The following is an 18,862-nucleotide window of genomic DNA, read 5'->3' as shown; positions in this document are numbered from 1 at the left end:
GTATGAAGTATGGTGGTTCAAACCCACCAGCCACTCCTCAGAAGGAAGGTTGGGCAATCTACTTCCATAGTGATACCACCTCGGAAACCCAAGGAGGGGTCACCATGAGTTGGGTCCAACTCGACGGCACATAACAACAACAACAAATAAATGGAAGGGCATTCTGTGCTCATGGAACAGAAGACTTAATATTATTATGATATCAATATTACCTAAAGCTATCTATAGATGCAACCCAATCCCCATCAAAATTTCAAGTCTTCTTTATAGAAATGGAAATCATCAAATTTATATGGAACTGTAAGTGGACCCAAATAGCCAAAGCAAACTTGAGAAAGAAAAATAAAGTAGGAAGACTCATACTTCCTGATCTAAAAACATAATATAAAGCTACAGTACTCAAAACAGTCTGGTATTGGTACAATGACAGACATACAGACCGAAGGAACAGAATTGAGAGTCCAGAAATAAACCTGTATATCTGTGGTCAACTGATTTTCAGTAAACGTGCTAAATCCATCCAATGGGGAAAGAATAGTCTCTTGAAAAAATGGTTGGGACAACTGGATTTCCAAAAGCAAAAGAATGAAACGAGACCCCTGTCTCACACCATATAGAAAAATGAACTCTAAATGGCTCAAGGACCTATTTATGAGAACTAAAACCAGAAAACTTCAGGAATAAAACACAGGAGTAATGCTTGAGGACCTACTTTTAAATAATGGATTATTGGATATGGCACTGAAAGCGTAAGTAACAAAAGATACAACAGAGAAAATGGATTTCATCAAATTAAAAACTTTCATTCATCGATGGTCTTTATCAACAAACTGAAGAGAAAACCTGTAGACTCGGAGAAAACTTTGGAGAACTATATATATGATTAGGATTTAATATCCGGAATATATAAGAAACTCTTACAACTTAGCAAAGGAGCCCTGGTGGCCCAATGGTTAAAGTGCTTGGCTACCACCAGAAAGGTCATGGTTCAAAACCACCAGCAGCTCCACAGAAGCAAACACCCAGCAATCTGTTCCCATAAAGATGTATAGCCCAGAAAACCCTATGTATGACATAGTTCCACCTATCCTATATGGTCACTATGAGTCAGGACTGACAACACAAGTTAACAACAAAAAGACAACCCAATCAAAAAATGAGCATAGGACCTGAATAGACACTTTACCAAAGATGGCCAACAAACAAATGTTGTTGTTCAATATCAACAATGCTCAATATCAACAATCATCAGGGAAATACAAATCAAAAAGTCAAAACCACAATGAGATACCTACCACTTCACAGCCACTAAGATGGCTATGATTAAAAAAAAAAAAAAAAAAAACAGAAAATAACAGATATAGGTAAAAATGTGGAGAAACTGGAACCCTCATCCATTGCTCATGGGATTGTAAAATGGTACAGGCAATGTGGAATACAGTTTGAATAACTATTCAAAAAATTAAACAAAGAATTACCATGTTGTTATTGTTAGGTGCCACTGAGTTGGACCCAACTCATAGCGAGACCCCTCCTTGGGTTTCTGAGGCATTATCACTACGGAAGTGTACTGCTTTAACCTTCCTTCCGAGGAGTGGCTGGTGGGTTTGAACCACCAGCCTTCCGGTTAGCAGTCAGGTGCCTTAGGCACTATGCTACCAGAGCTCCTTGATCCAGCAACTCCACTCCTAGGTTTATACCCCCAGAGAATTAAAAGCAGGGATACAAATAGATACTTGTACACCACAGTGCTATTCACAATGGACAAAAGGTGGAAACAGCCTAGACATCCATCAACAGATGAATGGATAAATAAATCTGATCTATACAATGGGAGCGCTGGTGGCGTAGTACCTAAGGCATCTGACTGCTAACCAGAAGGCTGGAGGTTCAAACCCACCATTTCATTGTAGTCAGCAATTGAGAACTGAATAAGAATAAAGAAAAGCCTGGTAGCATAGTGCCTAAGGCACTTGACTGTTAACCAGAAGGCTGGCGGGAGGAAGACTGGGCAATCTGCTTCTGTAGAGATATCGCCTCAGAAACCCAAGGAGGGGTCACTATGAGTCGAGTCCAACTCAATGGCACATAACAACAACATGTTCGTTTATTCAGACACACACACGCGTTCATTCATTCTAATCTTCACATGGCTCTCTCCTGCCAGGTCCTATGCAGGATATTGGGAATACAGAGAGAGCTGGCCCATTCCTTTCCCCTAGAAGAGTCCTCTTATCCAGGCAAATAAAAAGTTTCTTTCAGTGTAGTCAGGATGGAGGGAGGGAAACACAAGGGACTGTGGGAGCTCAGGGGAGGGGTGCTAGCCTCAACTTGACTTCCCAAAGGCTAACACCTGCACTGTATTCCAAGACTGATTTTGAGTGACTCATGGGAAGAAGGAGGGAAAGAAATAGCAGGCAGAGCAAACAGCAGAGCAAAGACACAGAGGAGTGAGCCGTGATGGCACATTCAAGGACAAATAAGCAGTTCATAAGGCTGGGGCTGAGCTACAAGGCAAGGACACAGTGGGAAGCGAGCTAGCCCTGTTGAGGACCGTGGAGAACAACCATTCAAGGGCTGTAGGCAGGGCAACGCCAAGCTGAGATCTGTGTTTTGGGGGGGAGGGTAAGTGTGGAGGCTGTCGCAGTAACCCAGGCAAGAGAGGAGAGTGACCTGAAGCAGGATTTGGGGCATGATGAGAAAAGGGCCAAGTGCAGACCTATATATTAAATGGTAATGCCCAATGCTGGTGAAACCATGCTAAAACTGCCACCTTTGTATAATGCTGACACACACCCCATGAAGAAGGCAATACGGCACCTGTCCAGGCCCTAGAAGGAAATTTATCCTAAGAAAATTGTTTATCAGCAAGAAGCTGATTAACATAGATTTTTAAAAGCCCCAAATCAGAGACCACTTTAGTAATCAATAATAATAGAGTAATGGTTTGGTGACTGACAGTAATCTACAAACAATAATTAGGAAGCCAACATAAAAGCAAGCGAAAACACGTATGATGTGATATTGGACAAAAACAAAGAAAGGACACATAATAGCATAAAAATCACGTGAGCACTTTAAATTCATGCCTGTATGTAATTAACAAATGAAGAAACACATGCAAAGTTAAAAAATGATCATTTTTAGAATAATGAAGAATTCTTTTTTCACATTGTCACACCATCTTTTTGGTTTAATTTTTAAAATACTTATTACGGAGAAATAAATAATCCGATCACTACAGGTTCCGAAGCAGGCTCCCTGGGCGCTTTTCAAGCCCCGCGCCCCCATGGGAGGAGAACAGACCCAGCCAAAGTAAAGGTAAGTGCCCAAGCTTTCACACCATCCTCCCCACGAACCAACTACATTGCCACTCCTCGTCCCGCTGGACTCACACCCCCATCTGCAGGCACTGGGATGACTATCCCCGGACAACCACGGCTCTGCAAGGTTAAGTGCTGCTTCAGGAGGAGGTGGACTTGGGGCTTAGAAAATGGCTTCTAGCTCTGGCTCTGCGTCACTTTGGGCAAATCCCCTTCCTTCTCTGGGTCTCAGTTCCTTTGTCTACACAGCAAAGAGAATGGCCTGGAGGACTGCTCTGAGCCTGACCGTGAGCTGGCTTGTTCAAGGCTCTGTACTGTCCAGAGGGTGACCAGAAGCCCCGGCTTTCCGTTACTCTACAGTGTCTCAGGGCTAGACATTAAAACTTACAGGCAAAAAAAAACACTTTTCAAACCTACCGTGATGCTCCTTCCAGATCTGGAAAGACACTAAGAGCCTTAAGATTCTTTTTATAAAGGCAACAGGGAGCTAGAAAGGATTTTCAACAGTGAGTGACGTGAGCAGATCCAAAAGGATGGGAGGGAGCAAGACCAGAGACAACAAGGGCAGCTGGAAGCCCCGATTCCACTTCCTTGAGAACCAAGAAGCCCCAGATTTCACCAGTTTACTAAAGGTGACAGCTAATTAGCAGCTGGGTCCCCTGGCTCTTAGGGTATAGTGTGCCTGCTGTCAATGGAAACCCACCTCCGTGGGGCCAGCACATCATGCAGAAGCTCACATGTCACAAGCGGACACACAGAGTTGCATTTCTAAGAAGTGAAGGGGAGCCAGGGGTGGCACTGTGTGGGTCTAGCTGACAGGCCTCCTGGGGACAGACAGGGTTTGGACAGCGCCTGCGCCTCACCCTTCGCCAGCTGCTCCTCGAGCCTGCTCTGCAGGGTGCTGCTGGTTTCGATGCTCCTCTCCAGCTGCGCCCGCAGAGCCTGGATCTCTCTCAGGAGGCTGTGCAGGTCACTGAGTGGGTCTTGCCCCTTCCAGCCTTCTCCTGATGCCTCTGCTCTGGCTTCTGTGAACATGTACAAGGAAAACCTTTAACATCTCCCATGAGCCAAGAAAGGTCAGTCATCAAAGGAACTCAAAAGTGTTTCAAACCTGCCACCACCATCCTCCTCCCATTCCAGAGAACTAGGTACAATTTAAAATAACAACTAGAGTTTAGAAACAAAAATATTGGCACACTTAATTGCTGCTATTCCACAGGCTAAATAAGAGCTGGAAATTAATTTTCACTCCTGGCCATAAAAGCCTAGCAAATTGCACACCAAACCCCGAAATTATGTCTGGTAGTAATAAAATCTATTTACGCTGGAATTATAGAATGAAAGGGGCTGATTTTAAGAGCCACAGTATATTAAAAAGGCACAACATCAAGAACAAGAAAAGCAACTTGAGGAGAAAATGAAATCTGTGAGATGACCCTTTTCTGGATAAACTTTCAATAGGGAGAAACCGTCTGGAAAATTAGTTGAAAATAAACCTCACCACACCTCAACACTGATTCTGAAACATGAGAACTGAGAGTGCAGCCCCTCCGATCTGGTGTCTCTCTGAGGATGCAGAAAGAAAGGGAGCTAGCAACCACTTTCAGAGCACTGTCAGCATGTGGGAGATGTTCAACAAACATGCTCAATGAATGGGCTAAAGAAACCAATATTACCAATAAAAGTATAATAAAGGGCACGTCCTGATAGCCTCCTAGGGCCCAGGTGCTGCTACAGTATTTTTAATTTATCTCATTTACTTTTCACAACTCCACAGAACAATCTTGTTTTATAGAGGAGAGGTGAAGTGACCTGCTGAAGGTCACACAGTCAGGAAATGAGGGCATTCAAATCCAGACCCCAGCTTTCCGGATGCTTGAGTCTTTCCACATTTCCTGCCGTTTCTTCCGCTGCAAGACTAGGCCCAAAGGATCAGCTTCAAAATATACCTGCTGGACCCATAAGGCAAACTTGGGTGTGGTGAGGGCATTTCAGGCAAGTGCGGAGCTCCGTCTTCCCACTCCTGCTGCCGGCTGACCAGGTGGGCTCGCAGCCCCCGACACAGCAGCCCCAGGATGAGAAGGGGCTCCGACCAGAGTGAGCAGTACCTCTTGGTCGCCTGTGTTCCTCATCCAGCTTCTCGTACACCTTCAGCTCCACTCGAAGGGACTGGAGTAGCTTGTCGTTCTGTGAGAGCAGCTGCTGCTTCAACTCCACCTCCTTTTGTGCCCTGAAAAGGCCCCATCACCACGGGGAGAAGAGGTTAGCTCTGACTCGGGACGGCATGCTCAAACTCCCCACCCTCAGAGGTCACCAGTTCTACCTCAGCCAGAAGAGTGTTGCCAACAGTGACAAACGTGGATAGGAATTTGAGCCACAGCCACTATTTCCCAAGTGCCTCTCTGCACGGGAAGCAGCACTCACTTCCATCCCCAAGAGGCCCGTCAGCTAGACGCTCACAGTGCCACCCCGGCTCCCCTTCACTTCTGGGAAATGCAACTCTGTGTGTCCGCTTGTGACATGTGAGCTTCTGTATGATGCACTGGCCCCACGGAGGTGTGTTTCCATTGACAGCAGCCCTCTACATGTTATCTAATATAATCTTCACAGGCCCCCTAAAAGGTAGTGCTACCTAATCCTCAATTCACAGAGGATATGATATAGTGAGGCCCAAAAAGGTGTATTTCTTACCCAGGGCTGTATGGCTTGAAAGAGGACCCAGGACTTGAACCCAGGACTGATTGCAAAGATAATGATCTTACTAAATCACTGTGCCACTCTGAAGAGCCAAAAGTGAGGCCAGTAACAGTAAAAAAAAAAAAAAAGTGAGGTATTCCTGAGTGCTGACCAGAATAACTAAAAACACCAGCACAAGACAGATTCCAAGGGAAAACTGCAAGAGAACCACCAGCATGATCCTCTCCAGCCTAAGCCAGTCCACCCCTCCTCTGCTGACAAACTCCCAGCGGCTTCCTCTCTCACTCAGAATAACAAGCAAAGTCCTGACAGAGGCTTCAAGGTTCCATGTGATTCAGCATCCAGCCCCTCTCGCCTCATCCCCTCACATGCGCCTACCTCCTCCACAGGCAATGGCCTCCCTGCTCTGCCTACAGAGGCCAAGGACACTTTGCCTGGGGGCCACTGCCCCTTCTGCTGAAAATGATCTTTCCCCGGATATCTGCAGAGCTCACTCCCTCACTGATCTCAGGTCTCTGCTCAAATGGCATCTTTTCAGAAAGGTCTTCCCTCACCTGCCCTAGATAAAAAAAAAAAAAAAGGAAGTTGCCGCTCAGGCCCTATCTTCCTTACTTACATTATTTATCTCCATCTAGTTGATCGGGAGCTCTGTAGCGTAGTGCCTAAGGCACTTGACTGCTAACCAGAAGGCTGGCAGTTCAAACCCACCAGCCACTCCTCGGAAGGAAGGTGGGGCAATCTACTTCCATAGTCATACTGCCTCGGAAATCCAAGGAGGGGTCACTATGAGTCGGGTCCGACTTGATGGCACATAACAACCACCACCACCTAGTTTATCACTGTGGAGCTCTGGTGGCATAGTGCCTAAGGCATTTGACTGCTAACTAGAAGGCTAGCAATTCAAACCAACCAGACACTCCTTGGAAGGAAGATTGGGCAATCTACTTCCATAGTGATGCCGTCTTGGAAACCCAAGGAGGGGTTGCTATGAGTTGGGACTGACTCAATGGCAGTGAGTTTTGTTTTGTTTGATTTAGTTTCTCACCAAAGGCACCATCGTGGTACAATGTTTAAGCCCAGTGCTAACTGAAAGGTCGCCAGTTCAAATCCACCAGCAGCTCAGTGGGAGAAAGATGAGGTAGTCGGCTTCCATGAAGATTTACAACCTTGGAAACCCTATGGGGCAGTTCTACTCTGTCACTGTGAGTTAGAATTGTATCGATGGCATCACTGAAAGTATTCTGTGTGTGTTTGTTGTCTGTTCCTTTGCACTAGGGCAGGGGTAAGTGAGTTGTGTTTCATGATGGCAGCCTCAGTGGCTGGATGAGTGAGCTGGCCAGAACGGCACGGTGAGTCAGGATGGCCACCTGCTCAGCTCACTGCGGCCACTGCGGACCTCCTGGACCAGCTGCTGGTTGCATCTCTCCTTCTCACTGATTGCCTTCTGTAGCTTCTCATTGTCTCCCTTCACACAGGCATATTCCCGCTGAAGGTGTTCGAGGGCTGCCGTCTTTCTGGAAATGGACTCTTGTAATTTTTCATTCTCCTTCTGTTTATCTGTAAACACACACAAAAAACACACACTGAGAAGGGAAACCATTTGTTTTTTCCAACCAAATATAGCACTTCAGTTCGAGCACGCCAAGAATACAAAAAAGAATGAGATTTAATCTGACATTTATGATTTTGGCATTCCAATTATCTTATGCATTTTGGTCAAATAAATCTGTCAACATCAAGGCTGCAGATTAAACGTCACTTGGATGAAATGGGCCAGTTTAATTTTCTGTTAAATAACAGGTGGTGCCAACCTAGTTACTTTGCCTTCACGGAGCAAAGAGTGGGTGGAAACTACAGGCAGAGGCAAGGAACAGGGCCCAAAACTCGGGCAGTGCGTGTTGGCAGCCTGCAAGCCTCACCCAAGGACACCAGCAGGACTGTGCAAATGACAGTCTGGAGCCCTGTGCCCACTTCTAACCCTAGGTGTTTGTCTGCTCTCTTCCTTCTATTTAAAAGGCCCTGGCTCCTCTAAAAGGAGTTCTAGTGGCACAGTGGTTCAAGCATTCAGCCACTAATCAAAAGGTAGGTGTTTCAAACCCACCAGCCCCTCCATGGGGCTGTCTGCTTCCATAAATATTTATAGCCTTGAAAACCCAATGAGTCGGTTCTACTCTGCCATACTGAGTCGCTACGAGTCAGAAACAACGCAATGGCAATGGATTTGGTTTTTGGTTTTGGCTCCCCTAAATCTTAGGCACCCGCCTAAACCCTACTCATCCTTCAAGATTCCTTCAAGATGACCTTTCTTTGGTCAAGATGTCCTCTCCAGAGCCCTGCAGCTCCCCAAGCTTGCCTTTTTGGGGGGCTAACCAATACACTGCCCTGCCCTGTGGAAGGAGCCAGGTCTCACTTCTCTATCAAAGTCTATATGGGATCTGACATAGAACAAGAGCCAGGAAATGTTTGCTGAGTGAGTGAATAATTTGCCAAAGCCCCAATTCCATCTCTAAAGCCAAAATCAGTATCAATATTCTCCAGGGAAGGTGGGATAAGCTGACCCAAGTTCCAGTTCTGTCACCTTCTAGATCTCTGACCACAGGTCAGTAAACTCCCTAGACTTCAGTTTCTTACCTGTAAAATAGGGCTAATAATACCTTGTCCTAGAAATGCTTTTAAGAATTGAGAGCTCATGTAAATGAAAGCTCTTTGAAGGTTTCTAAGCTCTAAATAGAAGGAATTACAGGAAGGGATATTTACAATAAATACCGGATAAACTTTGCTGATGGTACGACATTTCCGGTTGAAACTTTGGCAATAACGTATCTCCTGCCCCCTCTTCCACCCCCACTGCATAGATGGGATGAGTGACAACTAAAGAAAGCAATTGTTTACCGAGCCCCCATTATGCCTCAGTCACCACGGTTAGTGTTTCACATCACTTAATTGTCACAACAACCCTGTGCAGTACGCCTAGTCTACAGACAAGGAAACTGAGGCTCAGAGAGGTTAAATGGCCTCTCCAGAGTCACAGGATCTGAACACTGGTCAGTTAGCCACCGATGCCCGCACTCTCCCCACTGTGCCCCCCCACGCGCTCTGGGGCTCCAGGCCGCAGGTGGCCCCTGTATTCTTACCTTTGGACCCTTTAGCGAGCATCACGTTGAGGGCCTCATTCTGCTTTCTCAGGAAATTAATTTCTGATGTCAGAGAATTGTGCAGCTCTGAACCATAAGCAAAAATGTTTGCAGGACCCATAAAAACAAATATAAATAGTGATTTATGGGCAGTCTCCAGATCACCGTGGGTGGAACTTTCTAGATAAAAGCAGCTTTAAACAATGAGGAAACACGGCATGAGATGAAGGTTACTCCTATGAACCAAGGTGGACCCCAGACCCAAAGGGATATGAGTGAGCTTAAACAGGAGGCAAGAGGTGAGCCCCCAACCCTTGCCTGTCCTAACAGTGAGCAAAGCAGGAGACCTGGGAGAGGGAGAGAGTGACAGTTTAACCTCCACATATGTCTCCCCTAAGGTTTAAACTCATATATCCAGCCACCTGCTGAACCTCTTCACCAAGGCAGCGCAAGGTCCACAGAACCACGACCTAACTCTTCACCTTTCCCTCGCCCTTCTAAACTGGCTCTCTCTTCTGCTTCCCGCCTCAGTAGGTGGTATCATCACTATCCCGAATCCAAGCTAGAAAACTGGGAGCTATCTTCTATCTCTCCCTTATTCCTCAAACCCACTCAGGCAACCATGACTGTTACCTCCTCCTCCAATATGCCTCACACACCAGTCCGTCCAGTCTTTTCTGTTCCTACACTTCAAGCTTTATCACCTTGCTTTAATCTTGCCTCCTTGCTACACTCTCAATGGAGTTAGCATCCTAACACGCAGTGCTTTCACTTTATTCTCTGCTCAGAAATGTCTGACAGCCCGCCACTGCAAAGACAACCAATCGGGCGAAACACAAAGTCCAAACTTCTCAGCCTAGAATCTAAGGATCTCCACTATTTAGCTCCACTCCAGGCCTTAAATTAAAAACCAAACTCACTGCCATCAAGTCGACTCCAACTCATAGCAACCCCCTTTGGGTTTCCAAGGTGGTAAATCTTTATGGAAGTAGATTGCCCAGTCTTCCTTCCACAGAGTGGCTGGTGGGTTTGAACCGCCAACCATATGGTTAGCAGTCAAATGCCCTAGGCACTACACCACCAGAGCTCCCCACTCCAGAGCTTAGTGTCTTCCGATACAGGCAAGCTGGGCCACTACTGCCCCAAACACACCACCTTGTAACACACCTCCCTGACTCGCCAGAATGACATACTACTCCCTTTACCCAGACTGCCCACCACCCTTTCAGCCACCTTGAAAATCACACTTACCTTCCAACTCTTGGCTCAAGTTCACTGCCTCTGAGTGTATACTTAAAGGATCAGGGTCTAAAGCTAGACACACCGGGTCTGAGGTCACTTACAAACTCTGACGGGTTTCCACATCTATAAATATTTCACCATGCTGATCTTTATGTATTGATCCTACCCCTTCTTCTAAACCCAGCCTAGCTGACCCCTCCGACACCGCACCTCAGCGTTCTGTCTTCTGTGCCTTCTACGCCTGCACCTATACGCTGCGCATATTCACAGCCACCCTCTGGACAGCACCGCCTGTGTGCCAGGCACTTGGCACAGAAGGCAGGTACTTTCCTTCCCATATTCCTCTGACTGAATGTACTAGACCACAGTGCTCAAATTCCAGAGACCTGCTTTCCCAGGCTTCCTTGTAGCTAGAACATGGTCATGTGCCAGATCTAGCCAGTAAGACCTGACGGATAGTCTGCAGATTTTCAGGAAAGATTTTGCACCTGATGAAAAGACGAAGACAGGAAAAGCCCCACTCTCTCCCTTCCCATGCTTTGGACACTGTCTTGAGAAGGTGTGATGCTTGTAATTACTAGTGTCATCATAGCTACTAACACAAGCCTCTGATATCAGGAAGCCACTAAACGTGCCTCAGAACTACCTGCCTCTGGATTTTTTGCTATATAAGAGAATGTAAACCCATTGTTTACAGCCATTTTTACTTCTGCTATCTGCTATCTATTCTGACTATCTGCAGCTGAAAGCATCCTGGTACATAACCCATAACCTGTGATGTTCCAACTCCCTATAAGGAACCTACAACATCAGGCCTCCCCGAAGCCAAGGTCACACTCTTTCTACCCTACAGCACTCCCTCTTCCTCACGCTAATGATTCACACATGCCTGTCATCTTCCTCCACTCTCCTCTAGGAATTCTCAAGGTTCTTCAGAGACACCAGTGTTTGAACCATGGCTCTACCTTCTTTTCTTAAAATAGTATTTTAATGAGTATTTGATGAAAGTTACACAGTAAGTTAGGTTCCCATTTGACAATTTCCACACAAATTATTCAGTGACATTAGTAACATTTATCACAGTGTGTAAACACGGTCTTTAACTCTGTTCTGTTTGTTTCCTTCCCAGTATTCCAGAACCCTTGTTCCTTTATCTTCTCACCTTTGCTCTGAATAATTGTTGACCTCTTGGTCTCATACTGATGGTATTTAAATAGGACACTGATCTTACGGTTAATGTCCTTTCTTCTGTGTGTCACTCTGTAATGTCACTAAAAGGTACTCGCAGGGGATAAACTTGGTTCTAGGTTTAAAGAGTGTCTCCGGCTATAGTCTCAGGGAGTCCTCTGATCTCTACTGTCCCAGTGTGTCTGGCTCCACCACCCCCAGCTCCCACCCCGCACAGGAATTTGAGTTCTGCTCCCCATTCTTCTCCCTCTCTATCCAGGACCAACTACTGGGACCCTCCCTACTCAGAACAGCCAGTGATTGCAGGAGAACACTATCTAGCTCTTCTGGTCTCAGAGTAGATATGGTGGGCTCATGTAGACTTGTTTCTCCTCTGAGCTTTTGGTTATGTTCTTACAGTTCTGCTGCTGGTGATTGACACCTGTAATTGTGTCTTAAATGATCGCTCATAAGCTTTTAAGACTCCAGATGCTACTCACTTCACTAGGATGAAGACTATGATTTTTGTGAATTATGTTATGCCAACTGACTGAGCTGTTCTATGAGATTGTGGTCCTAAGCCTTCAAACCCAGAAGATCAATGTTGGAAGGTATTTGGTTCTGTCTGAGGAGTCTGTATTTGTATCTTCAACAACTATATATGCTTGCAACCACATATTTGTATTTACAGGTACCTAACAGATACTTCTGGGAGCTCTGGTGGCACAGTAGTTAAAAGCTTTTGGCCACTAACCAAAAGGTAGGTGGCTCAACCTACCAGCTGCTCCATAGGAGAAAGATGACAGTCTGCTTCTGTAAGATTTACAGCCTTGAAAACCCTATGGGGCAGTTCTACTTTGTCCCACAGGGTTGTTATGAGTTGAAATTGACACGATGGCCATGGGTTTGGTTTGGATTTCTTTATATACTTCCATCTGTTCTCACCTATGTACACTCGTTTACTTCTCCATTTACCAATTTGCCTATACCATCCCTATGTGCTTAAACATTCATTTTTACTTTGGCTGAACTGTGCTCACTATATCCACATTCAGTGCCACTTTTTCCATCACCAAAAGTAATTAGTCTCTCTGGTATAAAGCTTACTTTGCCCATCCCACCCCCCTCTCCTCTCTGGTAACCACCAATGAACATTGGTCTCTCTATTTATCTATTCTTCTTATAAAAGAGGGATCATACAATATTTGTCCTTATATCCATGACTTATTTCATCAGTATCATGCCCTCCAGGTCTATCTATGTTATGTGTTTTCTGGACTTATCGGTATTCTTTATGGTTGTATAGTATTCCATCATTCATATGTACCACAATTTGCTAATTCAGTTGTTTCCATTTATTTGCTATTGTGAATGAAGCAGCAATGAACTGTGCATATGTTAGTTCATGTCATTATTTTTAGGTCTCCAGCCACTCCTCGAAAGAAGGTTGGGCAATCTACTTCCATAGTGATGCTGCCTCGGAAACCCAAGGAGGAGTCACTATGAGCTGAATCAACTTGACATCAGTGAGTTTGTTTTTTGGTGGGTTTTAGGGTATACAGTGAAGAAGCTCTGGTGGCATAGTGGGTAAAGCATTCAGCTGCTAACCAAAAAGGTCAGTGGTTCAAACCCAATAGCTGCTGTGTGGAAGAAAGATGAGGTAGTCTGCTTCTGTAAAGCTTTACAGCCCTGGAAACTCTATAGGGCAGTACTCTATCCTATAGAGTCACGATGAGTTGCAATCAACTCGATAGCAGAGGTTTTGATTTGGTTTAGGGTATATACTTAGGAGTGGGATTGCTGGATCTCATGGTAGTTCTATTTCTAGTTTTTTGAGGAAGTGTCATACCATTTTCCATACTGGGTGCACCATTTTACAGTCTAACCAGCAATGGATAAGGGTTCTAATCTCCCCACATCCTCATTAACATTTGTTGCTATCTGTTTTTTCAATCAGGGCCATTTTAGTGGTGGTAAGGTGGTATCTCATAGTTTTGATTTGTACCTTTGTAATGGCCAATGATCGTGAAAATCTTTCATATATTTGTTGGCTGCTTGGATGTCCTTGGATGTCTTTGCCCATTTTGTGATTGGATTTTTTTGTCTTCTTATTGTTGAGCTGTTGTAGTTTTTTAAATAGACGTTAGAGATTAGACCCTTATTGGATAAGTCATTTCCAAAGATTGTTCTCCCAATCTGTAGTTGGTCTGTTTATTCTTTTAATGAAATCTTTTGATGAGCTATGCTTTTAATTTTTATGAGATTTGTTTATTTATTTCATCTTCTTCTATTTGTGCATTTATTGTAATGTCTGTTATCCTATTTTTACAAAAGATTAGGTTCTACAGTTTTCTTCCTATATTGTCTTCCAGGAATGTTATGGTTTTCGGTTTCACATTTAGGTCTCTAATCCATTTTGAGTGAGTTTTTGTGTATGGAGTGAGGTATGGGTCTTGTTTCATTCTTCAAAAAGTAGATATCAAGTTTTGCCAGCACCATTTATTAAAGAGACTATTTCTGCCCTACGGAATGGACTTTAACCCTCTGTCCCAAATCAGGTGTCCACAGGTGTTTAATTCTGAGTTCTCAATTCTATTCTACTGGTCTATGTGTCTATTGCTGAACCAATAGCAGGCTGTTGTGATCACAGTGACTGCATAGTATGTTTTGATACTGGGGAGTGTCAGGGCTCCTGCTGTATTCTTTCACTTCAATTCTGCTTTGGTTAGTCAGGCTTCGTTCTTTTCTATAAGAAGTTGGTTATTAGTTTTTCCATTTCAGTAAAGGATTTTGTTGGGGTTTCTATTGGGATTGCATTGTATCTGCAGATTGCTTTAGGCAGAATTGACATGTTCGCTATATTAAGTCTTCCAATTCATGAGAACAAGATGTCTTTGCATTTTTGTATGTCTCTTTTAGTCTCTTATAGTAGCATTTTACAATTTTCATAGTATAAGCCTTTTATGTCCCTGGTTAGGTTAATTCCTAAGTATTTATCAATTTAGAGGCTATCATAAATGATACTGTTTTCTTGTTCTCTTTTTCAGAATACTCTTTGTTAGTAGAGAGGAACCTAATGGATTTTTAAGTGTTGCTCTTATACACTGTAACACTGCTAAGATCTTCTATCTTAGCTGTTTTCTTGTGGAATTTTTAGAGTTTTCTATGTATAGGATCACATCACCTGCAAATAGAGATTTTTTACTTCTTCCTTTCCAATTTGGAGGGAGCCCTGGTGGCAGAGTGGATAAGGCATTTGGCTGCTAACCAAAAGGTCAGTGGTTCAAACCCACCAGCTGCTCCATGCAAGGATGATGGGGTGATCCAATCCATAAAGATTTATAGCCATGGAAACCCAATGGGGGTTGCTATGGGTTAGAACTGACTCAATAGCATGAGTTTTTGGTTTTGAGTTTTTCCAATTTGGATAACTTTTACTTCTCTTTCTTGTCTGATTGCTCTGGCTAGGACTTCCAATACAATGTTGAATAAGAGTGGTGATAATGGGCATCCTGGTCTCATTCCTGTTCTCAAAGGGAAGGCTCTCAGCCTTCGTCTTTGAGTATAATATTGGCTATTAGTTTTGCATATATGCCCTTAATTATTTTGAGAAATTTTCCTTCTTGTTTCTATTTTGCTGAGAACTTTTATCATAGAAAGGTGTTGCATTTTATCAAATGCCTGTTCTGCATCAATTGTTATGATCATATGGTTCTATTCCTTTCTTTTATTTATGTGGTAGATTACACTGATTGATTTTCTAATGTTGAACCACTCTTATAATCTTTACATGAATTCTACTTGATCATAGTATATTTTTTTGACATGTTGCTGAAGTCTGTGGGCTAGAATTTTGTTGAAAATGTTTGCATTTATATTCATAAGGGGCTGTTGTTGTTGTTGTTGTTGTTATTGTTAGGTGCTATCAAGGCATCTCTGACTCATAGCGACCCTATGCACAGCAGAACAAAACACTGCCTGGTCTTGTGCCAGCCTCACAATCCTCACTATACCTGAGCCCACTGTTGTAGCCACTGTGTCTATACATCTCGTTGAAGGCCTTCCCCTTCTTCATTGACCCTCCACTTTACCAAGCACGATATCTTTCTTCAGGGAATGGTTCCCTCTGACAACATGACTAAAGTAGGTGAGACAAAGTTTGGCCATTCTTGCTTCCAAGGAGAGTTCTGGCTGCCTTTCTTCCAGGACAGATTTGTTAGTCCTTTTAGCAGACCATGGTACTCTTAGTATTCTTCTCCAACACCACAACTCAAATGTATCAACTCTTCTTCGCTCTCCCTTATTCATGTCCAGCTCTCACATGCATAACAGGTGACTTGGGTTACCATGGCTTGGGTTAGGCACCCCTTAGCCTTCAAGAAGACATCTTTGCTCTTCAGCCTTGAAAAAGGTCTTTTGTAGAAGATTTGCCCAATGCAATACGTCGTCTGATGTCTGGACTGCTGCTTCCATCCGTGTTGATTGTAGAACCAAGTAATATGAAATCCTTGACAACTTCAATCTTTTCTCCATCCACCATGAAGCTGTTTATTGGACAAGTTGTGAGGATTTCTGTTTTCTTCATATTGATGTGTAAGCCATACTGCAGACTGCACTCTAATCTTCCATCAGTAAGTGTTTCAAGTCATCCTCACTTTCAGCAAGCAAAGTTGTGTCATCTGTGTAACAGGTTGTTAAGGAGTCTTCCTTCAATCCTGATGCCATGTTCTTCTTCATATAGTCCAGCTTCTTGGGTTATTTGCTCAGCATACAATTTGAATAAGTATGGTGAAAGGATACAACGTTGAAGTATTCCCTTCTTGATTTCAAACCATGCAATATCCCCTTGTTCTGTTCAAACAACAGCCTCCTGATCTATGTATAGGTTCCTCATGTGTGCAATCAAGTGTTCTGGAATTTCCATTCTTCTCAATGTTACCCATAATTTGTTGTGATCCACACAAATGCTTTTGCATAGTCAATAAAACACAAATAAACATCTTTCCGGTATTCTTTGCTTTCAGCTAAGATCCATTTGACATCAGCAATGATATCCCTTGTTCCACATCCTCTTCTGAATCCAGCTTGCATTTCTGGAAGTTCTCTGTCAATATACTGCTGCAATCTTTTCTGAATTATCTTCAGTAAGATTTTACTTGCATGTGATATTAATGATATTGTTCAATAACTCTCACATTCTGTGGGATCACCTTTCTTTGGAATGGGTACAAATATGGATCTCTTTCAGTCAGTTGGCCAGGCAGCTGTCTTCCAAATCTCTTGGCACAACCGAGTGAGTGCCTCCAGCGGGGTATCCATTTGTTGAAACATCTCAATGGGTATTCCATCAATTCCTGGAGCCTTGTTCTTTGCCAACTCCATCAGTGCAGCTTCAACATTTTCCTTCAATACCATTGCTTCTTGATCATATGTTACCTCCTGAAATGGATGAACACTGACCAGTTCTTTTTTGGTACAGTGACTCTGTGTATTCCTTCCATCTTCTTTCAATGTTTCCTGTATCATTCAATATTTTGCCCATAGAATCTTTCAATATTGCAACTTGAGACTTAAATTTTTTCCTCAGTTCTTTCAGCTTAAGAAATGCTGAGTGTGTTCTTCCCTTTTGGTTTTCCAACTCCAGGTCTTTGCGCATTTCATTATAATAATTGGCATCATCTGCTCAAGCTGCTCTTTGAAATCTTCTGTTCAGCTCTTTTATCTTGTCATAACTTCCATTTGCTTTAGCTACTCTCATCACTTAAGGGCAAGTTTCAGAGTCTCTTCTGACATCCATTTTGTTTTTTTCTTCCTTTCTTGTCTTTTTAATGACCTCTTGCTTTCTTCATGGATGATGGTCTTTATGTCATCTCACAATTCCTCTGGTTTTCAGTCACTGGTGTTCAATGCATCAAATCTATTCTTTAAATGGTCTCTAAATTCAGGAAGGATGTTATCAAGGTCATATTTTGACTCTAATGGTTAGTGCGTAAATTTGAGTAACAGTGGTAGTATTAATTGGTCTTCCTTGCAAGTATAAGGATATTATCCTATCACTGACAGTGCTGTTACTGCAGGACAGATCTTGAAACACTCTTTGTGATTATGAATGCCATACCTTTCCTCTTCAATTTGTCATTTCCAGCATAGCAGATCATATGGTTGTCTCCTAGGATATCAATCTTTATGCATTCCATTTCATTTTTGACAACTTCCAATTTTCCTAGATTCATACTTCATACATTCCGTGTTCTAATTATTAACAGATGTTTGCATCTGTTTCTATTCATTTTGAGTTGTGCCACATCAGCCAATGGAGGTCCCAAAACTTTACTCTATCCATATCAGTAAGGTCATCTCTACTCTGAGGAGTCAGCTCTTCCCTAGTCAAATTTTGAGTGCCTTCCAAGGTGATGGAGCTCTGGTAGCATAGTGCCTAAGGCACCTGACTGCTAACCAGAAGGCTGGCTATTCAAACCCACCAGCCACTCCTTGGAAGGAAGGTTGGGCAATCTACTTCTGTAGTGATAACCACCTCAGAAACCCAAGGAGGGGTAGCTATGAGTCGGGTCTGACTCAAGGGCACATAACAACAACAACATCAAAGCTGATGGGCTCATCTTCCGGCACTACATCGGACAATGTTTCAGGACTATCCACAAAGTTTTCCAGTAATATATCAGACAGACTATGTTTCAGTGTTATTCATAAGGTTTTCATTGGCCAATTCTTTGAGAAGTGGATGGCTTCTTCCTTCTTCCGAGTGTGCTTAACCCAGAAACTCCGCTGAAATCTGTCCACCATGGGTAACACTGCCGGCATTTTGCAACACGGTGGTATAGCCTCCAGCCTCAAAGTAACACATAAGCCACCACAGGATGACAAACTGACAGACAAGTTCATCCCCCTTAGTTTTTCCTAACCCCTCTGCACCTGCCTACCTCAGGCAAAGGCCTTAAAATAGAGCCCCTCACAAGCAAAATGCAGCCCCCGAGCCCCATCCCGCCTACCTCGGGCCCCAGCCTTAAAATAAGACCACCCCCAAGTGAAAAGCAGCCTCCAGGCAGGCCCTGGGCCTACTTACCTCAGGCCCCAGCTTTAATAAAGAGCCACCCCCCAGCAAAAAGCAGCCGAGTCCTGGCCTGCCTACCTCAGGCCCCAGCCTTAAAATATAGCCACCCCCAAGCGAAAAGTTGTAAATGTGGACTTCACCAGATGGAACACACAAAAATCAGATTGACTACATCTGTGGCAAGAGGTGATGGAGAAGCTCAATATCTTCAGCCAAAACCAGGCCAG

The 18,862-nt window shown here is 43.8% G+C and overlaps 1 protein-coding gene across 1 annotated transcript in view; it reads right to left on the bottom strand.

Annotated features, from left to right (window-relative positions):
- Positions 1-18,862, bottom strand: part of CDK5RAP2 (CDK5 regulatory subunit associated protein 2) — a 233,458-nt gene that overhangs the window by 16,342 nt on the left and 198,254 nt on the right. Inside the window, exons 28-33 of the mRNA XM_042780378.1 lie at positions 11,162-11,186; positions 10,479-10,483; positions 9,155-9,241; positions 7,388-7,577; positions 5,432-5,553; positions 4,187-4,348 (exon numbers count right to left, since the gene is read on the bottom strand). Of these exons, the coding sequence (XP_042636312.1) occupies positions 4,187-4,348; positions 5,432-5,553; positions 7,388-7,577; positions 9,155-9,241; positions 10,479-10,483; positions 11,162-11,186 (591 nt within the window). The remainder of the gene's footprint in view (positions 1-4,186; positions 4,349-5,431; positions 5,554-7,387; positions 7,578-9,154; positions 9,242-10,478; positions 10,484-11,161; positions 11,187-18,862) is intronic.

This window comes from Orycteropus afer, unplaced genomic scaffold (assembly GCF_000298275.1).
Source record: "Orycteropus afer afer isolate SDZICR_OR568_19922 unplaced genomic scaffold, OryAfe1.0 scaffold00037, whole genome shotgun sequence".
Classification (NCBI taxonomy): Eukaryota; Metazoa; Chordata; class Mammalia; order Tubulidentata; family Orycteropodidae; genus Orycteropus; species Orycteropus afer.
Note: the sequence above shows the minus strand (reverse complement) of the source record. Positions and strands in the feature narration are given on the sequence as shown.